Source organism: Lampetra planeri, chromosome 38 (assembly GCF_965212315.1).
Source record: "Lampetra planeri chromosome 38, kcLamPlan1.2.h2, whole genome shotgun sequence".
Taxonomy (NCBI): domain Eukaryota; kingdom Metazoa; phylum Chordata; class Hyperoartia; order Petromyzontiformes; family Petromyzontidae; genus Lampetra; species Lampetra planeri.
The window spans coordinates 9,292,315-9,310,618 of record NC_136144.1 but is presented as its reverse complement, the minus strand read 5'-3'; the positions used below and the strand labels follow the sequence as shown (position 1 = coordinate 9,310,618).

General features: G+C 46.1%; 1 protein-coding gene across 2 annotated transcripts; it reads left to right on the top strand.

Moving 5' to 3' along the window:
* Positions 1-609: 609 nt before the first annotated feature.
* Positions 610-18,210, top strand: LOC144731271 (interleukin-1 receptor-associated kinase 3-like). Of its 2 annotated transcripts, none has more exons than XM_078612315.1 (3): positions 610-821; positions 16,357-16,542; positions 18,008-18,210. In XM_078612315.1, the coding sequence occupies exons 1-3, from the start codon at positions 689-691 to the stop codon at positions 18,193-18,195; spliced, it is 507 nt and encodes a 168-aa protein (XP_078468441.1). In that variant the 5' UTR covers positions 610-688; the 3' UTR covers positions 18,196-18,210. The 2 variants fall into 2 exon arrangements, with proteins under 2 accessions (XP_078468441.1, XP_078468442.1); XM_078612316.1 differs by having other exon boundaries at positions 613-821; positions 16,360-16,542.
* The last annotated feature ends 94 nt before the right edge of the window (positions 18,211-18,304 follow it).

Sequence of the window (18,304 nt, the reverse complement as noted above, 5' to 3'; positions counted from 1 at the left end):
TTGAATTTCGAGTCCTACCTGTGGTTGCCTTGGCAGGGCCACACCAAATGATTTCGCGGGCCGGACGTTCCCCACCCCTGGTCTAGACAGAAAATAAATAATCCTATGAGGAGGCCAAATCGTAAGCACAAACTAAAATCCTGGAACTGAAGAACTGGTTCAGAAACAAAGCAGATTCCAATAACCCACATTAATTGTTTTAAAGCAACCAAAGTTGTATATGGTTTTAGTTTTAAATGAATATAGACAACACGTTCTACTTAATTAAATACTTTTTAATAAATGTTTTTTCCTATAACATCAAAGTGCAGCGCCACATTAAATACGCACTACAATGACAATAGTTTAAAGCGATTTGAAGCATGTTTTATTTTTTTTAGGGGGGGGGGCATAGCTTTGTGACGTCATATTTGAGGGGGGGGGTCTGACTTTTTGTGACGTCGTGTGACGAAAGGGGGGGAGGGGTAAAAAATCGTCCAAAATCGCGTGACGTCATCTATGGACGGCCCCTGACATGAACCCCGCCCTCCCCCACACCCAACACTACCCCCAGGCAACATGGCGACTCGCTTTATATACCGGATGCTGACGTCACTTCCGCGCCTGTCACGTGACGCCGGTCCCCCGCCCGCCTCGGGGGCTTCTCCGAGTTAAATTTGTGAGTCCGCAGCGGAGGCGGCGGCGGGCGATGGATTCTCGTGCACGGCGGGGCTCAGCCCTCAGCCGCTCCACCTACATCTACGACGTGCGGCCACTCGTACTGGACGAGTTCTGCAGGATCATGGACACGTGCGAGAGCCCCATGGGGTGGCGCGACCTGGGTGAGTTTCGTCTCCCAACGGGATCGGCGGATTTGCTGGTTTCGGGCCTAGGCTTTGCCGGGGTATCCTCGGACTCGCCTGGAAACCCGCCGCCTCTCGCGTCTCGTTCTCCCGCGGATTTTGCCACGGGTGGGTGGCTGGTGGGAATCGGTCTCACTGCTAAGTTTTATGAATCGTAAGAGACGTGTGGCTTACACTTGAGCAGTGTTAATGCGTTTCATAGTACAGGACGATACTCTTGTATTCCCCCTGTGTTTTAAATTAAAAGTTGTGTGTGCGTCTGTGTTTGTTATGAGATTTGCGGGGAGCGGAGGTGTAGTGGTTAGCGCTACGCTGCACTATGAGTCCGGCGACCCGAGTTCGATTCCCGCTCACGGCCAATACCGGTGACGATTGTCTTTACCGGTCTTGGGACCTCTCCTAGGTCGTCTCGGCCTCAAATGAGTACCTGGTGCGGTGTGTTAAACATCACCGCTGGGGAGACAAAGGCGGCCGGGCGTTGTGTTGGCTAACCCATCCCTCCATGGTGAGCAGTGCTCACAAGCAGTCTGTGAAGGCTACACGACGGGGGATTTTCGTCTTTTGTGATGAGATGTGTACTTAGCAGTGTGACACCTGGGCCACGAGTTTGAAGTGCGTCTTCCAATTTCGGAGAATGCGGTTGCCAATAGCTTGATCCGTCTATAGACACCGCACGGAAATAATGTGGAGAAAGCAAGATTTATTACAATTTATACAATTGTCAACCAATCAAACAAAGTTCGCTTCCAATTCTGTATTCCCGTCAACAGAGTGAATGAGCGAGAGTACGTTTACGAGTGCTAGCGGTTCATCCATTGTTGTTGTTCATTCGTTAAAATATTAACGAGTTTACTTGTGCGCGTGTGCAGTCTTTCCTACACTGTTAGATAATAATTTACTGCACTGCTTAGTGAGGGGTCGGTGATTTCCAAGCGCATAGACGTTCGTAGTTAATTACAACAAGTGGATTTTCATGTCCTGTGGTGATCGCCAATCGAAGCACTAACCCGGATCAACCGTCTAGAGATGATCAGATTTTAAAAGGTTCCTTAGGAGGTCGTCATAGGCTGTGGTGCATCTAGTTCTACACAATGTGCTTGCGTGTTGCCTCTCTACAAAAGTGGTTTCACGTTGTTATTTCAAGAGGTGGTTGTCGAACATTCATGATGCCACTCAATGAACCAGGGGTTTAACGAGTAACGCTATGAATCGGTCAACCGGAAATTGAATGAATCACCGGATTGATAACTGATTTGATTGATAAATCAGTCGCCCGAATTGTTACTGAAGTTGGCGACAAACCACTAATCCTCTCACTCAGTCAGACGTCTAAGCAGTCACCTTAACAGGAATTAAGTTGAAAATCAAAACCATCACCCCTCCGGTAATGAATACTTGCCCATCTTCCGCCTAAGGGGCCGTCCATAAATGACGTCACGCACCTATATGGGGGGGGGGGGGGTCAGACATTTGTGACGATGTGTGACAAGGGGGGGGGTGGGGGTTGAGAAATGTGACGTCACATAAAAATGCGCAACTTTAAATAAATATAGACAACACGTTCTACTTAATTAAATATACTTTTTAATAAATGTTTTCTTCTACAACATCAGAGTGCAGCGCCACATTAAATACGCACTACAATGACAATAGTTTATAGCGATTTTAAGCAGGTTTTATATATTTTTGGGGGGTGCAGAGCTTTGTGACGTCATTGGAGGGGGTTTCTGATTTTTGTGACGCCGTGTGACGAAGGGAGGGGGGGGGTCAGAATCGTCTAAAATCGCGTGACGTCATTTATGGGGACTGCCCCTAATTCAAATTAACACATTTATGGGTTGGATGGTTGTGCCCAGCATGGCTACCCGTAACTGCGCTTGCTTTCGGTTGCCTGTCTATCGCACGAAAATGTGAGATATCAACTGGGTATCGGAAACCAGTTCCTCACTGATTCTTGGGTAATGGTGAGTTGAAAGGCAAAGGTACAACGTGATCTCCCTGCTCAATGAGCAGCATCAAGGCGTTGATCATCTATATTGTTAGCCGAGACGTACTGTTGGAACGTGTTTAATTTAGACTTCAAACTTAAACTTTTTAAATTTTTACTAAATAAGGCCCACTGAGCTATATAGTTTTGTTTTTCTTCCAGAAGTAGCCTGGCCACAAATAACATAGCCCAACGAATTTGCTCATCATCACGTGGAAATTCATAGCAGCCAAAAACTCTACACGCATGTTGATTCTAAATGTGGAGGGGGAAAACGCACGCGACCACGGGGAGAACACGCAACAAACCCCAAATATGCAGGCGTTAGTGTCGGGTTGAAATCCACTACCTCTTGCATACCAGGCGAGGTAGCTAACATCTCGCCACCGAGGCTCCCACGCTTGGGATTCTCAATGCGATGGATAGCCATTGTATGGGGCTGTGCAGCTGCGAGCTCGTGAATAGGGGCTTTATAGCAACACGTGCCTCAAAGTGCTTGCAACTAAAACGGGATGAAATAAATAATCGGACGATTTCTCTTTCACATAGCTGTCAAAATAAAAGTATTTTTATATATTGCATCAGCCACATAGCCTTCAGGTAATGCGACATTTTAGGGTTCAACACAAGCAAACTCTGGACGAGTTTAGACATCTCGTGTCTCGTCCGTAGTCAGGCTTGCTTGAACTGGCCAGCCGTCGGATGTTTATCAGCATACTGTCTATTGACGTCAAATATGCTCCGTAGTACCCAAACACAAAATAAGAATTGATGTCATTTTGGAGAATGCCAGTAACAAAATAAGCGGACAATATTCCCCCTTCACATGAAATGAAAGTATTGTTTTACACTTCCCATCAGCCACATGGCCTTCAGGGCATGCACGCATGCAGCAGCATTGGTTCAACACAGGCAGAATCAAAATATTGATTTATACTGGAGGAATCCGATGAGCTATGAAGCTCTTAAATTTCGATTTAAAGCTTTCGTGACTGCAGGGATTCATCTTCTTCGTTCTTTCGGTAAAGTCACGTAGAATGGAAATAATAAAATAATAAAAATAAAACATAATAAAATAATTCTCACGACGTTTCGGCCACACCGCAAGCAGCCGTCCTCAGGTGAAGAACAGGTCTGTCGAGAAGACTCTGTCTTCTCTGTCTTCTCGACAGACCTGTTCTTCACCTGAGGACGGCTGCTTGCGTTGTGGCCGAAACGTCGTGAGAATTATTTTATTATGTTTTATTTTATTATTTCCATTCTACGTGACTTTACCGAAAGAACCAAGAATATGAAGCTCTTTTTCACAGATGCCCAGTAGGGGCACGGGGTAAGAATGTTACAACAACAAACAGTACAACATTTGACAGTAGTGCCAATTACAAGAAAGGTAAACAAATCATCCAAACTACACGCAAATACAAAACTAAACCATCCCCATCCTACCAGGCAAAGTCCACTGAGGTATTCACTTATTTTACAGAAGCGACCTGGCCACAAATGATAGGTCACCAAAGTGGCCCATCATTTGGATATTTATAGCACCAAAATAATCTAAAATAATAATCTCAATGCAAACTGGACCAGTTTCAAGATTCAGTGTCTCATCAACGGAATAATGCTTTCAGGTAACCAACACTGGCATCTTTGTGCATGTGATGTGATTGTATCTCTCACCTGTGCGTGCATGTGGTGTAAAGTATTTAAAAGTTCTTAACGTGCGTTTTATGAGAGCGAGTCTCACTTTCGAAAGTAAGTTACATCATCGTTTTTTTTTTATTCTGCATGAGTACAAAAGTAGTTTGAGGTTATAACATTTACCTCTTAAACTTACTCGTGAGCAAAAGCAGTTGTGTTTAGCTTATGCTGATCCATGGTTATAGTATTTGAGTGTTCTTAATGGCTGCTCTTTGCAGCATTTTTCACATTGCCTCTTCGCAATCTAACTACTCACGTTAAGTATTAACGCGTTTTATATCTTACAGTCTACAGTTATTCTAGATGTTTGCATACTGGCCGTGCAGGACCACAGAATCATGGTTTGCAATGTGCACTGCTCCGTCTCTCATCCAATTTGGTCATAAAGGCAATCCACAAATTATTAACCATGGTCTGCACCAGTCCTCCGCATTTACACGAAATAATCACGGCGTGTATTTTTTGGTGAAGAATGTTAATAACGGAATAAATATGCCTTCTTCCCATATTTTTTTTTACACATTATCCATTGGCCGCACAATGTTGCGGTAGTTCGTCTTTCCAGCAGCATTGGTTCAATGCAAGCAAACACGGGACCGGTTTTGACACTCGGTCTCTCTTCAGCAGTCTGGCTTGATTGTACCCATATTGGTGGAGTGCCCAATGTGAACTCTGCAATCACAGTCTGGGTTTATCGCGGATGTCCCGATCTGGCCCCGCCGGCCATGCAGTTGCCCTGTTCATTTCGAGCACGGGCCAGTGGAGCCGATGCCTGGTGCCGCGGTGGCTAGGAGATGTTCACTACCTCGCCTGGTGTACAGGAGGTCGTGGGTTCGATCCTGACCCTGACGCCCGCTGTATATTTGGAGTTTGCATGTCTCTCACCATAATCATCATCATCACGGTGGCTAGGAGATGTTAACTACCTCGCCTGGTGTACAGGAGGTCGTGGGTTCGATCCTGACCCTGACGCCCGCTGTATATTTGGAGTTTGCATGTCTCTCACCATAATCATCATCATCACGGTGGCTAGGAGATGTTAACTACCTCGCCTGGTGTACAGGAGGTCGTGGGTTCGATCCTGACCCTGACGCCCGCTGTATATTTGGAGTTTGCATGTCTCTCACCATAATCATCATCATCACGGTGGCTAGGAGATGTTAACTACCTCGCCTGGTGTACAGGAGGTCGTGGGTTCGATCCTGACCCTGACGCCCGCTGTATATTTGGAGTTTGCATGTCTCTCACCATAATCATCATCATCACGGTGGCTAGGAGATGTTAACTACCTCGCCTGGTGTACAGGAGGTCGTGGGTTCGATCCTGACCCTGACGCCCGCTGTATATTTGGAGTTTGCATGTCTCTCACCATAATCATCATCACGGTGGCTAGGATATGTTGACTACCTCGCCTGGTGTACAGGAGGTCGTGGGTTCGATCCTGACCCTGACGCCCGCTGTATATTTGGAGTTTGCATGTCTCTCACCATAATCATCATCCTCACAGTGGCTAGGAGATGTTAACTACCTCGCCTGGTATACAGGAGGTCGTGCGGTTGATCCCGACCTTGACTCCTGCTGTATATTTAGAGTTTTGTTCTCTCTCCCTGTGGTCGCGTCGATTTTTGTCCGGGTCCTCCGGTTTTCCCCTCCACATTTAAAAACATGCGTTTAGAGTGTTTGGCTGCTATATATTTCCACGTAATAAACCACTTTGTTGATCTATCATTTGTGGTCAGGTCGTTTCTGAATAAGAGCTATATAGCTCAGTGGGCCTTACAAAGTAAAATAGAAAATAGTTCATTTTATATTCGCGTTTTAGTTTAGGCTGCGGGTCAACACTTGGTTGATGGGCGGTGTGGTCATTGGCTAGACAAATGGGTCGTCAACGTTTAACAAGGCCCGTTCTGCCAGCAATGTAAGTACTTGTGCTAATATTCGGGGATTCCCATGTAATTTGTTGCGAGCTGTTGGCGTTGATCTCACGTGCGTGGTTTTTGGGCATCCCGATGAAGTCCATTGGAAATGTAGTTTCCACGAACGGTATGCAAATATCAGCGAAATCTGCACGACCAGATGGTGCAGCGGTTTGTGCGCTGTCGCACCGTGATCCAGGGTTAATTGCTGCATTGTGCACAACATCGGTCGCGTCTGCAAAGGCAGTTGATGAAGGGCTTTCAAAATACACCAACTTAAAACATGAACGTTATGTATGTACTGTACGCATATTGAACTTCTTTCGCACCGTGCGTAGCCAACCACGCTGATCGGAGTTGCTGAGGATGGACAAACTCTTGCAGAAGTTGTCTGTGTTGAACTGGTGGTCGAAAGCTGCTCACTACTTGAGTATATTGGCCCAAGGCAGAGGAGAGTAGAAACAACGAAATTCGCAGTGGACACATCTGGGCTAATTTGCCCATGGATCGTGATGCTGATGAGGACGAACCCAATGTTGATGAAATTACGCACTTCCAGAAGGCTCCTTGGCTGACGGGATGTGTTAAAAGCACTCTTATGATGTGGAGGCACAGATAAGTGAAGGAGACGTATGTGTGTACTTGTTTATTTTGTTAGTTACATCCTGACGCTAATCATTACTCTGTTTATATATTAACACGCGGCTGGTCAACTTTCTCCTGAGTAGACGACGCAATTGCGTGCTAAACATTAACAATGAACGAGAAAAGGCAATGTTTGTCTAAATTCAGGGACAAATATTTAATGATTTGTGTTTATTGTGTGTGGCGCTCTAACTGTTTGAAAGTCACGCGTGTAAAAGCATTCGATAAATAAATACCGAAGTAATTCGCATGCATTCCGACCCCTGATATCAGCAAAACTATGTTTTGTGAGTGTCTTGCCATTCGTGTGTCCTTTGATTTATTATTAATCTTAAGACAACTCACTCGCGTGTGTGTGTGTCATTTATTTTTTTGTAATTGAAATCACATGCGCGTGCACACCGCTGTGTGCTAGCACCTTGTGATGAACCTGCAGCGGCCGCTATCAATGCTGCCTGGCTTTGCTGGTCGGTCGCACGTCCTCGTGTGAGATGGCGAGATGCTTGTGAAATTCAGCTGCATCCTTTCGGAGGTATTGTGTTTCGCATTCGAAGCGAACTTTAACACATTCCTGCGGAGGGAGCTGGTAGGAACGTTGGGTTGCTCGGTCAATGGCCAGGGTCAACCGCGGCGTGGTGTATTCTGCAAATATGCCCGACTGTGAGGGCGGGCACAAGCCGACGTGAGTAGGTTAAACGTTGAATTTTATAAGGGCACCACGGGGTGACCAGCCCCTCTCCACCCTCCCCACCCAGCCCCGCCCAGACCCTCCACCACCCTCCCCTCCCCGCCCAGCCCCTCCCTGCACGACGGACGGACACAATAATCCCCTGTGGGCTGGTGTAACCAGGAGGTTCCTACCAGTAAAACATCCCTATAAAGTCAACTATGGGGGTTTGGTGTTGGTTGGCACAGCACTCACCACCAATCTGAGAGTCTAGAAAGTACAAATTAGATAACCAGACAATGTCTTCCTCATATATTTATCTCTGCACATAATAAAATAAAAAAAATACTCTTTACACAACCCATTGGCCCCAACGCTTTTCAGGAGTCAAAAATAGAATCGATTCAGTACAAGCAAAAGCTGGACTGGTGTTCACAGTGTCTCAGACTTTCCTCAATAAATTCTGGTGCAATCATTGATCAATGTTGTAAGGCTATCAAGGGGTCTTTCTTGTGTTATTTTATAGACCTCATCCAGGGTATTTGGCAATCATTAGGCAGCTTCACGTTGGCTACCAGGATAAATATCAGTGCTCGGAGTGTGTTGGCTATCCTTGTGTTCAATACCGGGCGGGGGCAGTTTAGAATGGACGCGTTCTCGTTTCAAATTTAACGTGCGAAACCCGTCTCGCTCAGTGGCAGAGCGGCTCACAATCACAACGTTGCGTGAGTTCCAATCCTGGTTGGAGGTTGCCTCAGCCCATCTCTCCGAGTGTAGATAAAACGAGAACCCCCCCCCATCCGTTAAACAACAGTGGATGTCCTTGGGATAACATTCCCCTGTCCATCCTTGCCAGAGGAACGTGGAATTTCCACCACTGGCTCAGGACTAAATAGGTTGTAAGCATCTCCTCAGCCCATTAAAGCAGGAAATCAGTTGAATATTTGGCTATGTTTTAATATTCGGTTTAAACTGCTTAATGAGCAGGAAGGGTGGTGTTTGTGAGCGGTTGGCACGTGTACTTCAGATATTTTATTTTACTGAAGCCAAGTGTGATGTTGAGAGTTACTGGAAAAAGAGTCATAAATTCTGTGACTTCACAACCTTAGCATGCTACTGGTAACTCTACTACAAAACCTGTATTGTTATTACAAGTATCCATTTCCTCTTCTGTAGAGGAACTTGAAATTTTAAATTTAGCCAGCAAGTGATTTAACACTGGCATGGTGGGCATGCTGGCGGGTCTAACATTGCCTTTTTGAGATATTTGCTTACCTTCTGGTATTCCCACCACCAGCTTCTGGTAATATTCAGGGATCTTTGGTAATTATATTACGACACACACGTTGTGTGCACCTCACGCAGTCCACGCGACATGATTTCACGTGACGCCTGCCACTTAAAGATGGTCCGCAAATTATGCTTCGTCCTTTTAGCGTCTTATTCGGGTGTATTTGTTTCAGCTGGCATCATTGTGTTTTAACGTTCAGCATGTCCAGCCACGCCCTCGGGTACCCATTTGTCTTTGAAGCAGTTCGAAAAACAGTGCCCAGCGGTCATAACGCGGTCAAAGGTTTGTGTCAATGCGTGGGCCGCCAAAGGTTTCCGAGAGCTATTTTTGTCCCTCGGTTAGAAATATGTTCCTGAACTAAATTAGCAAGTTACTCTTTTGTTCAGGTGACATGTGGGTCATGGAGGGCTTTGTTGTAAACTTTGAAGGTGTTTGAGTGGGTGCCACGATGGTGTAACTACTACTTCACCTGGTATTCAGGAGGTTATGGGTTTGATTCTGACTCTGACGCCTGAATGTTTGGAGTTTGCGTGTTCTCTCGCGTGGATTTTTTTTGGGATCTCCTTCGGTTTATCCCGCCACATTTAGAAACATGCGTTTTAAATTATTTGGCTGCTATAAATGTCCACATGATAAGCCACTTTGCTGAGCTATCTTTTGTAGCCAGGTCGCTTCTGATAAATAGCTATAAAACTCAGGTGGGCCTTACCTGGTAAAATAAAAATAGTTTATCGTTTTTGTTGGTTTGTTTATCGCCATAAACTTTCACACTTAAAGTCAGCTATGAACATATTTAATGTGTGAATGTCCTATGATCATCCTTCCAAAGAGACGATGCTTTTAAAAATAATATCTGTAAGCAGTAGAACCTTGCACACTGACTCGCGATGTAAAGACTTGTTAAAAAGGCTTAGCTACGGTGGACACGTGGAACATTTTGACGTGAATGCAACACAAAAAAAACAAGCCGCGGCATGGCAGTGCCTGGAAATATTTCACAATTATAAGAGTGATTCAGCAGTGAAGTTGCTATCACCGAAATAAATAACAGCTGAGCAATGGTTTAGTCATGCAGCACTGGTGCGTTTTATTTGGAAATAACTCCTAACACTTTGGACATGTTTTTTCAATAATAGTGTTCATCGAGAGTCTTACTCGCTCTGAAGGCTTGTATTTAAGAGGCTTGTGCTGCATCGGAATGTTTGGTCAAATGCAACAAGAAGAGTTTTGCAATGCGTAACGAAAGCAGAGTACGAGTGGAAAATAACACGGCTGTTCGCACAGTTTCATGACACCACCTGCTGTATCCTGCCATCTCTCTTCCACCTCGCAGCAAAGCTATGTGATCCACCAACCTCTGCCTCCAAAGCAGCACGTGCCATCACACCTGACTCTTCACACATTGTCCATTCGGTCCATTAGCAACTGGACTGTGTTGAAGCGGCGTATCGTTGCGGGTGGCCAGGTTGCCCACGTGACTGGGTATTATTGGAGTGTTGTACCCTTGGCAATTTGTGTGTTTGGTTTCGTCTGACTGCTGAATGGGGCTCTTTGTGATCGTTCTTGCATTGACTCGTGTTTTGCATATGGAATTAAGCCAGTTTTTGTTACTTCTAATCTATGCAAATTGTTTACAGGTGCTTTAGATTCTTTTTGTCTGTAGCGCACTTTGTTTACGCCTGTAGCCATATCGCCCGGAATGCGCCCGGTCTCGTCCAAAGTGGCACGAGTAGTGGAAGCTGGGCACGGTGACAGCGGTTCGATGTGCGACCGCCACGCACGCACAAGGCATTGTGGGAAGTCGAGGGGCTCCCTGCTTTTCGCGTCCCATTGTGACCCCCCCCCCCCCCCAAAGATTCACGGATGCACGAGCGGTCTAAAGCCCGAGGTTGTATAAATAAATAAAATGTTTTTTGCCTGCATTGATAACCAAACATTTGAGGATGACTAGGAGTACAGCGGCATGCGAGCACAAGCCTTCTAACAGATACTTGTTTTGGAACGCATAATATTATCTATTACACACTCGGACTGTAATCTGTAAAAGTCTGTGCCAGGCGTGAGTCATTTGGCTCATTGCGTGGTCCGTGAGTCAGCGTCGGAGCAGTTGAGTCAACGATGCTCTATTTACACTACCTGTTTGCACCAGGCTCTTCTCCGTGAAGTCTGTTGAGCTTCGTCGATTCTTTGTCTGCTATTTCGCATCGTCTACAGTTTCAGTTTTCATTTATTAGGTATAGCCCTGTGAGCCATTCGGCTCTCGAATCGGGTGCAACCGCAACAAACAAAAAACAAAAACATGAACAAGAAAACATCTTAAAGTGACTATGCGCAAACATAAAAATCCAGAAAAAAACTGCAAAATCTTCCAGAAAAAGCACCGTGTACACCAACGCTGTGTACAAAAATCCCAGTGGGATGCAAGTCAAACAACAACAACCACCACAAGACAACTTAGATTAAAGTCATCAGTCTAACTCCGTACTACAACAAACACATGTAGAGAGACGCACACAAAGACACACCGAGCGAGACACACACCAAGACAAACAGAAGGACAACTACTTTGTGACGAGGTCTTAAATAGAGAGAGGGGAGGGGCCGGGACATGAGTGGAGCAGTGTGGAATTTCGGAACATAGTGGCTGGAGGAGAGACTGGTTTAGACAGTGAACACCATGTCCTCGTCATCATCTTTAACCAGTGCGTCAATCTACGTCTGGATGTAAACCTCCCCAATCTGCGACCATCTTTCACAATCCTGCAATTATAATAATACACTTAACACCTGCACACTAAATTTCGATGTAAAGCTTTCGTGACTGCAGGGATTCATCTTCTTGGTTCTTTCGGTAAAGTCACGTAGAAGGGAAATAAAAAACATAATAAAATACAATTCTCACGACGTTTCGGCCACAACGCAAGCAGCCGTCCTCAGGTGAAGAGCAGGTCTGTCGGAAAGACCTGCACACTAGTTCCGGGCGGAGAGACGTTTGGTATTTTAGTGAATTTCTGTCGATGAGGCGACAAGGCCGGGGGGACTATGGACAGTTATTCATTTGTGTTCAAGGCACTTGCGTGTATTTGAACCTCATGGCGGGACCTCGCGGTCCCGTAAGCCCCTGGCTCTCGCATAGACATCATATTATAATGTAAACAAAAACTTTACTCTTTTTCACCAATGGGTTTGAAGGATGGTGGCAAGTGTTGTCTTGTTAAACTACGCCTTTAAAACTGAAAACTACTTAGCTGCAGTACCTCTATTTAAATACTCTATCGAAAAAAGAATTTCACCCCTCTGTCAATCATATTGTTGCTCAGTGTGGATTTGTGAACACACTTTGTAAACAGTACATAAAATAGTATGCGTTTTCAATGCGCTGTTCATATTGTTACACGCGTTTATGCCAATGTTACTCTACAGAGTAGTGGGTGGCCGCTCCTCTTATCTGCATTGATACGAGCGGTATGTGGGGACTATGGCTTAACCGCAACAAAAAAACCTGTCTGCATACGGACAAGAGAAGTATTATATTTATCAAACAGGAGGAATTAACGGTGCAACGCATCTCATCTGTTAAATATCTGCAGGTAATAGGATTATCATCGATTGATCCTGGCTGCAGACATTGGTAGGTCACAAATAATAATGAAGATAAGAGAGCAGTTTCACTCTATTATGCATACCGTTGTGTTCAGCTCTTCTGCGCATCCGTCCTCGCTGCTGCGCTTGGACACGACGCGACAACAGAACGATCCGCGCCAGGTGTCGCGGCGTTTATGTGCGCGGTGGGACGGAGTCGGCAAAAATAAATAAATTGCAATTTTGGCTTACGTTTATTTGGGACCCCCATAAGGTTAATTTTGTTGCCCACTGACAAGGACCCCAACAGAGAGGAGGAAAGCCATAAACGTTTGCTCGGTCAGCAACAAAGGCCCCCTTGACAGCAGCAGCATGCATGGTCGCCCTTATCAACAGGGACGCAAAGTTGCGCACTGCTGTTGTTTGACATGGTTATCGGCTCCGTGCAGCATGCACTGTTGGCAGATGAACCCCCTCGATGGCTCAGTGTCCTGTAGGCTCGTGTGCCGGCGATGGGCGGGGGGGATGCTTCAGAAATAGTCCATAGCCGTCTCTACGCCCGTGTGTGGGGTTACTACAGTTGTCTATCCGTTAAAGTGGTTTCCCACTCGAGTGGGCCGTGGGGCAGTACTCGTTGGACGTTCACAGCCGTGAACCGCTGCTGGAAATTCCACTTTCCTCTAATGGGGAAGAGTTTGTGGCACAACCCTTGTTGACTTCCTACGCTAGAGGGGGCTCCCCTTTATTGAGGCTCGAGTTATCAAGGGCTAAGTTTTCTGCCAGCCACCTGAGAGTTGAACTTTCGACCTTCGGTTTACGAACTGCGCTGCGCGCTCTAACCCCACTTTGAAACCGGACCTGAAATTCGTAGGTCTGCATTCAGTATGCGGATGATCTATTTGTAGGCACTCCACCAAAAGACTGAGGCATGATAAAAAAAAAAATACAATTAAATTCAAAGCCTCTACCCGTTCCCACCAATCTTAATACACTAATTTTTCACTCTGATATACGTAGCCATTATTTTACAATATTTAATTAGCCGTTGAAAAAAAAGCGTGAGGGTCATTAGAAATTGGTGGTATATTTATAAATGGATCACCATGTATACAGTAGTTGGGTAAAGTGGCATTGTTAGATAAGTGGGTTTTTAGTGAGCCATTTCTTAATTTAACTCGTTAAAGATATATATTAAACATCGCAGGATCATGAGACGTTGCGATGGTGGCTTTGGGAGTCCTGCAACCAGCAGTGAATTGACCATGGCTAACGATGAAGATGAAATACATTTATTTACATTAGTAATGATCTTTAATCATGATAATTGGTGATGTAATCAGCATTGTCTCGCCCGAGACTACCGCACCTCCGATTAGCACGGTTGGCTACGTACAGTGTGAAAGAAGTTCAACGTGTTGTTAGTAAAAAAATATAGGAAATAAAAAATGCGTACATATGGTATTCTAGCCATTCTCATAGCGCAAGGCTGTCGCGAAGGCCCGACGTTTCGCAGGCATAGGTTGCGTGAGTTTCGGGGGGGCGATGTAATTATTATGGATATTTTTTTTATTTGGCAAATTTGGATCATGATGCCGGCACGAAATGGCCTACCCTTTTCAAAATACGTCGCGGGAACTTGAATGCCAGCTGGGAAGCGGACGCTGCTTAATTTACGGTAAATTTAACTGCAGTATTAACCAGGGTGGCCTGCTGGGTCGGACCCGCGAACCCAGAAGGTAGCGAATGCGCTGCTGCTGTGGACTATGTCACGTGACGACATAGTCATCGTTCATCCATAAAACTTTTCTCCAGCACTTTCGCAGAGCTCAGTGATGCATTTGCGGAAGGGACCCCTTCCACAGAGAGACACGTGTGTGTGTGTGGTGTGTGCCCGTGCATGCACGTGGGCTGCTCACAGCGCATTTGAAATTCGAAGAAACTGCGTCCACTTCTGCTTTCCCCTTCGTGCCGTGGGCCTTGCAGCCGTCCGTGCTGCGAGAGCAGGAAGCGTCGGCACCGAAATGCACAGCCACCGTGGGTGTCGTTTTGTGTTTGTCGCTTGTCACCGGACACCTCCCCACCCCAAAAAATAGATTTTAAACGGCGAAAAGAGGAGCCCACAAAAATTTGGACAACACCCTCGTTGGGGTTTTTTTTTAGTTTCTCTATCTTGTGAGATTGCGCCGATGACGCACCCTTTTAAACACCACACGGAAACGCACGAACGGGAGTTCTCGGTGCCGAGTCCGTAGCCAGTAGCTGCGTGTGTGCAGTAGTGTTATTATGGCACTGTAGTTAAGCCCATTTTTATCAGGGTGTGGAATTTCCGCTACTGGCTTAGGACCACCAATTGCCACTGAAGAACGGCCATTTGTTTGTGAAGACTATACGAAATTAAGGATTCGTCGGTTAAAGTGGATTCTTCTGCTCATGATGCATGCAATAAAATCACGCGTTTCACGAAGACCGATGCAAATCATACGCAGACGTAACTACCCTCTGAGTAATGCAGTAGAAATGAGTAAAAAAATATACATTTTTGAATCATTCCGATTCGAAAAGTATTGGAATCGATAATCCAATCTCTAATTTTTTTTGTTTTACGATTTAACCGATTGGTAAGTGTGAACATTCACACTGCACATGGCCTGTTGCAATGTCATTAGTCTGTGGCAACCATCCATGCAGCAGTGGATTGACAAAATGGGCTGTATTTTATGCTGCAACTCTTTGCACCAAACACACTTTGGTATACTGCGGCCCTTGCATAAGTTGGTTCAAGAGGTCCAGGATTTATGAACTGGTCATGAAAGGAAAGAAAAGAACGTTGTGTACGATTGGTAAACAACTCCCGCCCAGCGCACGCTCTTAGCGTCGAGTGGTTAAGTCATAAATGCCCAGAATCGGAGATGGCGCTGTGCATTTGTGGATTAAGAATGGAAGGCCCAATTTCCGGCCTTCGTAAGGTCCTGCCGTGCAGAAATCGAGTTGCTGTTAGCGGAGTTTTTTTTATTCGCTTCTGTTTGCGATTGGCGTATTGTTCCGGGCTCGCGTTGTGTGGCCATAAAAACACTTTAAAAAGCGTGGCGGGGTTGGCGGCACTGGAACATGAAAGTCTGCAATGAGGCAGGGGTAGCAACTGATTGGTTTCTACATTTTGAAGACGCATTACGGCACTGACGTATAGGGAAGGCTTCATTTATGGTTCTCAATGGCAACGGTTGCGTTCATATTTTACATTTTCCGTACGGATTACGTGATTATTTTTGACGCGTCGCGACTCTTATTGCGGGCGAGTCTTCATAGCGCAGCGCTTGTCTTTGAGGTGCCGTTTGTGTGTGCGCAACACAGAGTGGGGCAGCGGTAGTGTAACCGCTGGCACGCTGCGCTACGAACCCGGTGAGCCGAGTTTGATTCCCGCTCAAGATTGGTAAGTGCGAATATCTGAACCGTTCCTGGGCCACCCCTCGGTCGAACCTGGTGCAGTGTATTAAACACGAGCACTGCGGGAGACAAATTCGACCGGGTGTGGTGTTGCCCACCCAACCCCCTCGTCTGCCGTGCCGGCCTTCATAGGCGCTCGCTAACAGCACTTGCCCCAACAGTCTAATGAAGGCGACACTGTGGGGGTGGAATCTTTGTCTTTTGCGAAACAGAGAAGTTGACGGTGAGACCGCCTCTGCGCCGTGTGTCTCCCCCCCCCCTCCCCATCGCGCGCGTGCGAAAAGCAGCCAAGCACATGATTAGTGACATGACGGAGATGCGTCTGCTGGCGCTCAAGGGCGAGCACGGCAAGAGCTGCACGGCGGAGCTCATCTGGACGTGGGGTCAGCGCAACCACACGGTGGGCGAACTCCTGGACTTGCTGGAAGTGATCGGCAACAAACGCGCGCTCAACCTCTTCCTGCGTGAGAGTGAGTCGCTCGCTCTCCTCCACCGGTGTCCCCCTGCAGCGTGAAATAATGCCACAACCCCCATTTCGTTATACCACTTTTGAGACGAAGCATGCATTTGGAACTCTCGCGGGGGCAGTGCATTTCTTCTCCGTGTTAGAGAAGGGTCCGCGGAAGAGGATATTACAGAACTGCTTCTGAGATCCATTACAATTACTTGTTAACTGTATGAGGAGTCTTGCACTTTTTCTTGCAACGCTCATCAATTTCAATTAAACAAATTCGTGGCTATATATTTCGGCATATTCATTGAGCGATCGGTTTTACTCTTGACGATTTTTTCACGTCACCTTTTGGTTCGCCGGGCTCAGAGCATACGTTCCCCACACTTGAGAACCTTACGTGTGATAACGGGCGGTCGCCACGTGGATTCTGACTCAGAATCTCAGCACGCCTCGTGACCCTGAGCCTCTGGGCCACCTCTGTTACACCCCCATTTATTTTTTGCCGCCACGTTATGTTGTGGGTAATAAATTAACAAGCCAATAAGGACATCATCCACGTCACTCGGGAGGAGGTGAAACTTGTAGGGGCTTTCCTGCCTTCGAGAGGCAGGATGTAGGGCGGACGCCCTACATGGATTGTCGAGTAATAGTTCGAAATAAAAGTACGATATTCGCAAGGGATACATTCCAAAGATCCTCGCGAATAGCACATTTTGTTGATAATAATATTGGCCTACGAAAACTTTCTCTCATCACATTCATCTCATCACATTTATCTCATCACTTTCTCACATCACTTTATCTCATCACTTTTTTACGTAACATTCTCTCTCATTACTAAATCTCATCACTTCTAATTTTCTCTCTCTCTCGATGCAGTCGTGTAGAGTTCCAGATGCGATTCGCGGATAGCGCAAATCACGGAGAGCAAGTTCGTGAATAACGAGGAGATAAATTTCAGTTTAAAGTTTTCGTGACTGCAGGGATTCATATTCTTGGTTCTTTCGGTAAAGTCACGTAGAAGAGAAACAATAAAATAATACAAATATATAACAATATAATTCTCACCAAGTTTCGACTGCAACACAAGCAATGTTTTTCACACCTGATGATTACTATTGTTGCAGTCGAAACATCGTGAGAATGTTATTGTTTTATATTTTTATTATTTTATTGTTTTTCTTCTATGTGACTTTACCTAGAACCAAGAAAAATGAGGAAATGCTTTAGTCTATTACAAGTTTTGGTCGCCACATGTACTGGACCACCCCAATGTTAGGAGACGGACTTTGTGACGGTGAGCTTTGTTAACGATAGTGGGTGGTCGTTGAATGGAACACTTTCCTTTTCTTAATCGTGCCCTCTAATGTTACATACATTCAAATTGTAATATTCTGAATTGACTTGAATTGCATTGCAGAGCAGCAGGACATTGCTTGGCATTGTTGTGATGTGCTGCTGCTTTTGTTGTTGTTGTCTAGTTGAGATGACCAGCATGTCGCCGCCTTCATTCGGCGCTCCCGAATCTCTACCGCCGCCTCCCTTGGCCTTGCCGGATCCGGTGAAGGTGCCCTACAGCCCGAACGTGTCGCCCGTCTGCCACGCTCCCCACACCGGACCAGCGCTGTGCCAGGCACAGCCAAGTGACAGTGAACCCAAAGGCACGTGAATGTTATCCGAGTCAAAAGTGGAGGTGGCCAAGTGTCGTAGGGGTCTGAGCGCTGAACTGGCACTGCTGAGAAGTTGGGTTAAAATCAAGGCAGCCGCCCTGTGATGAA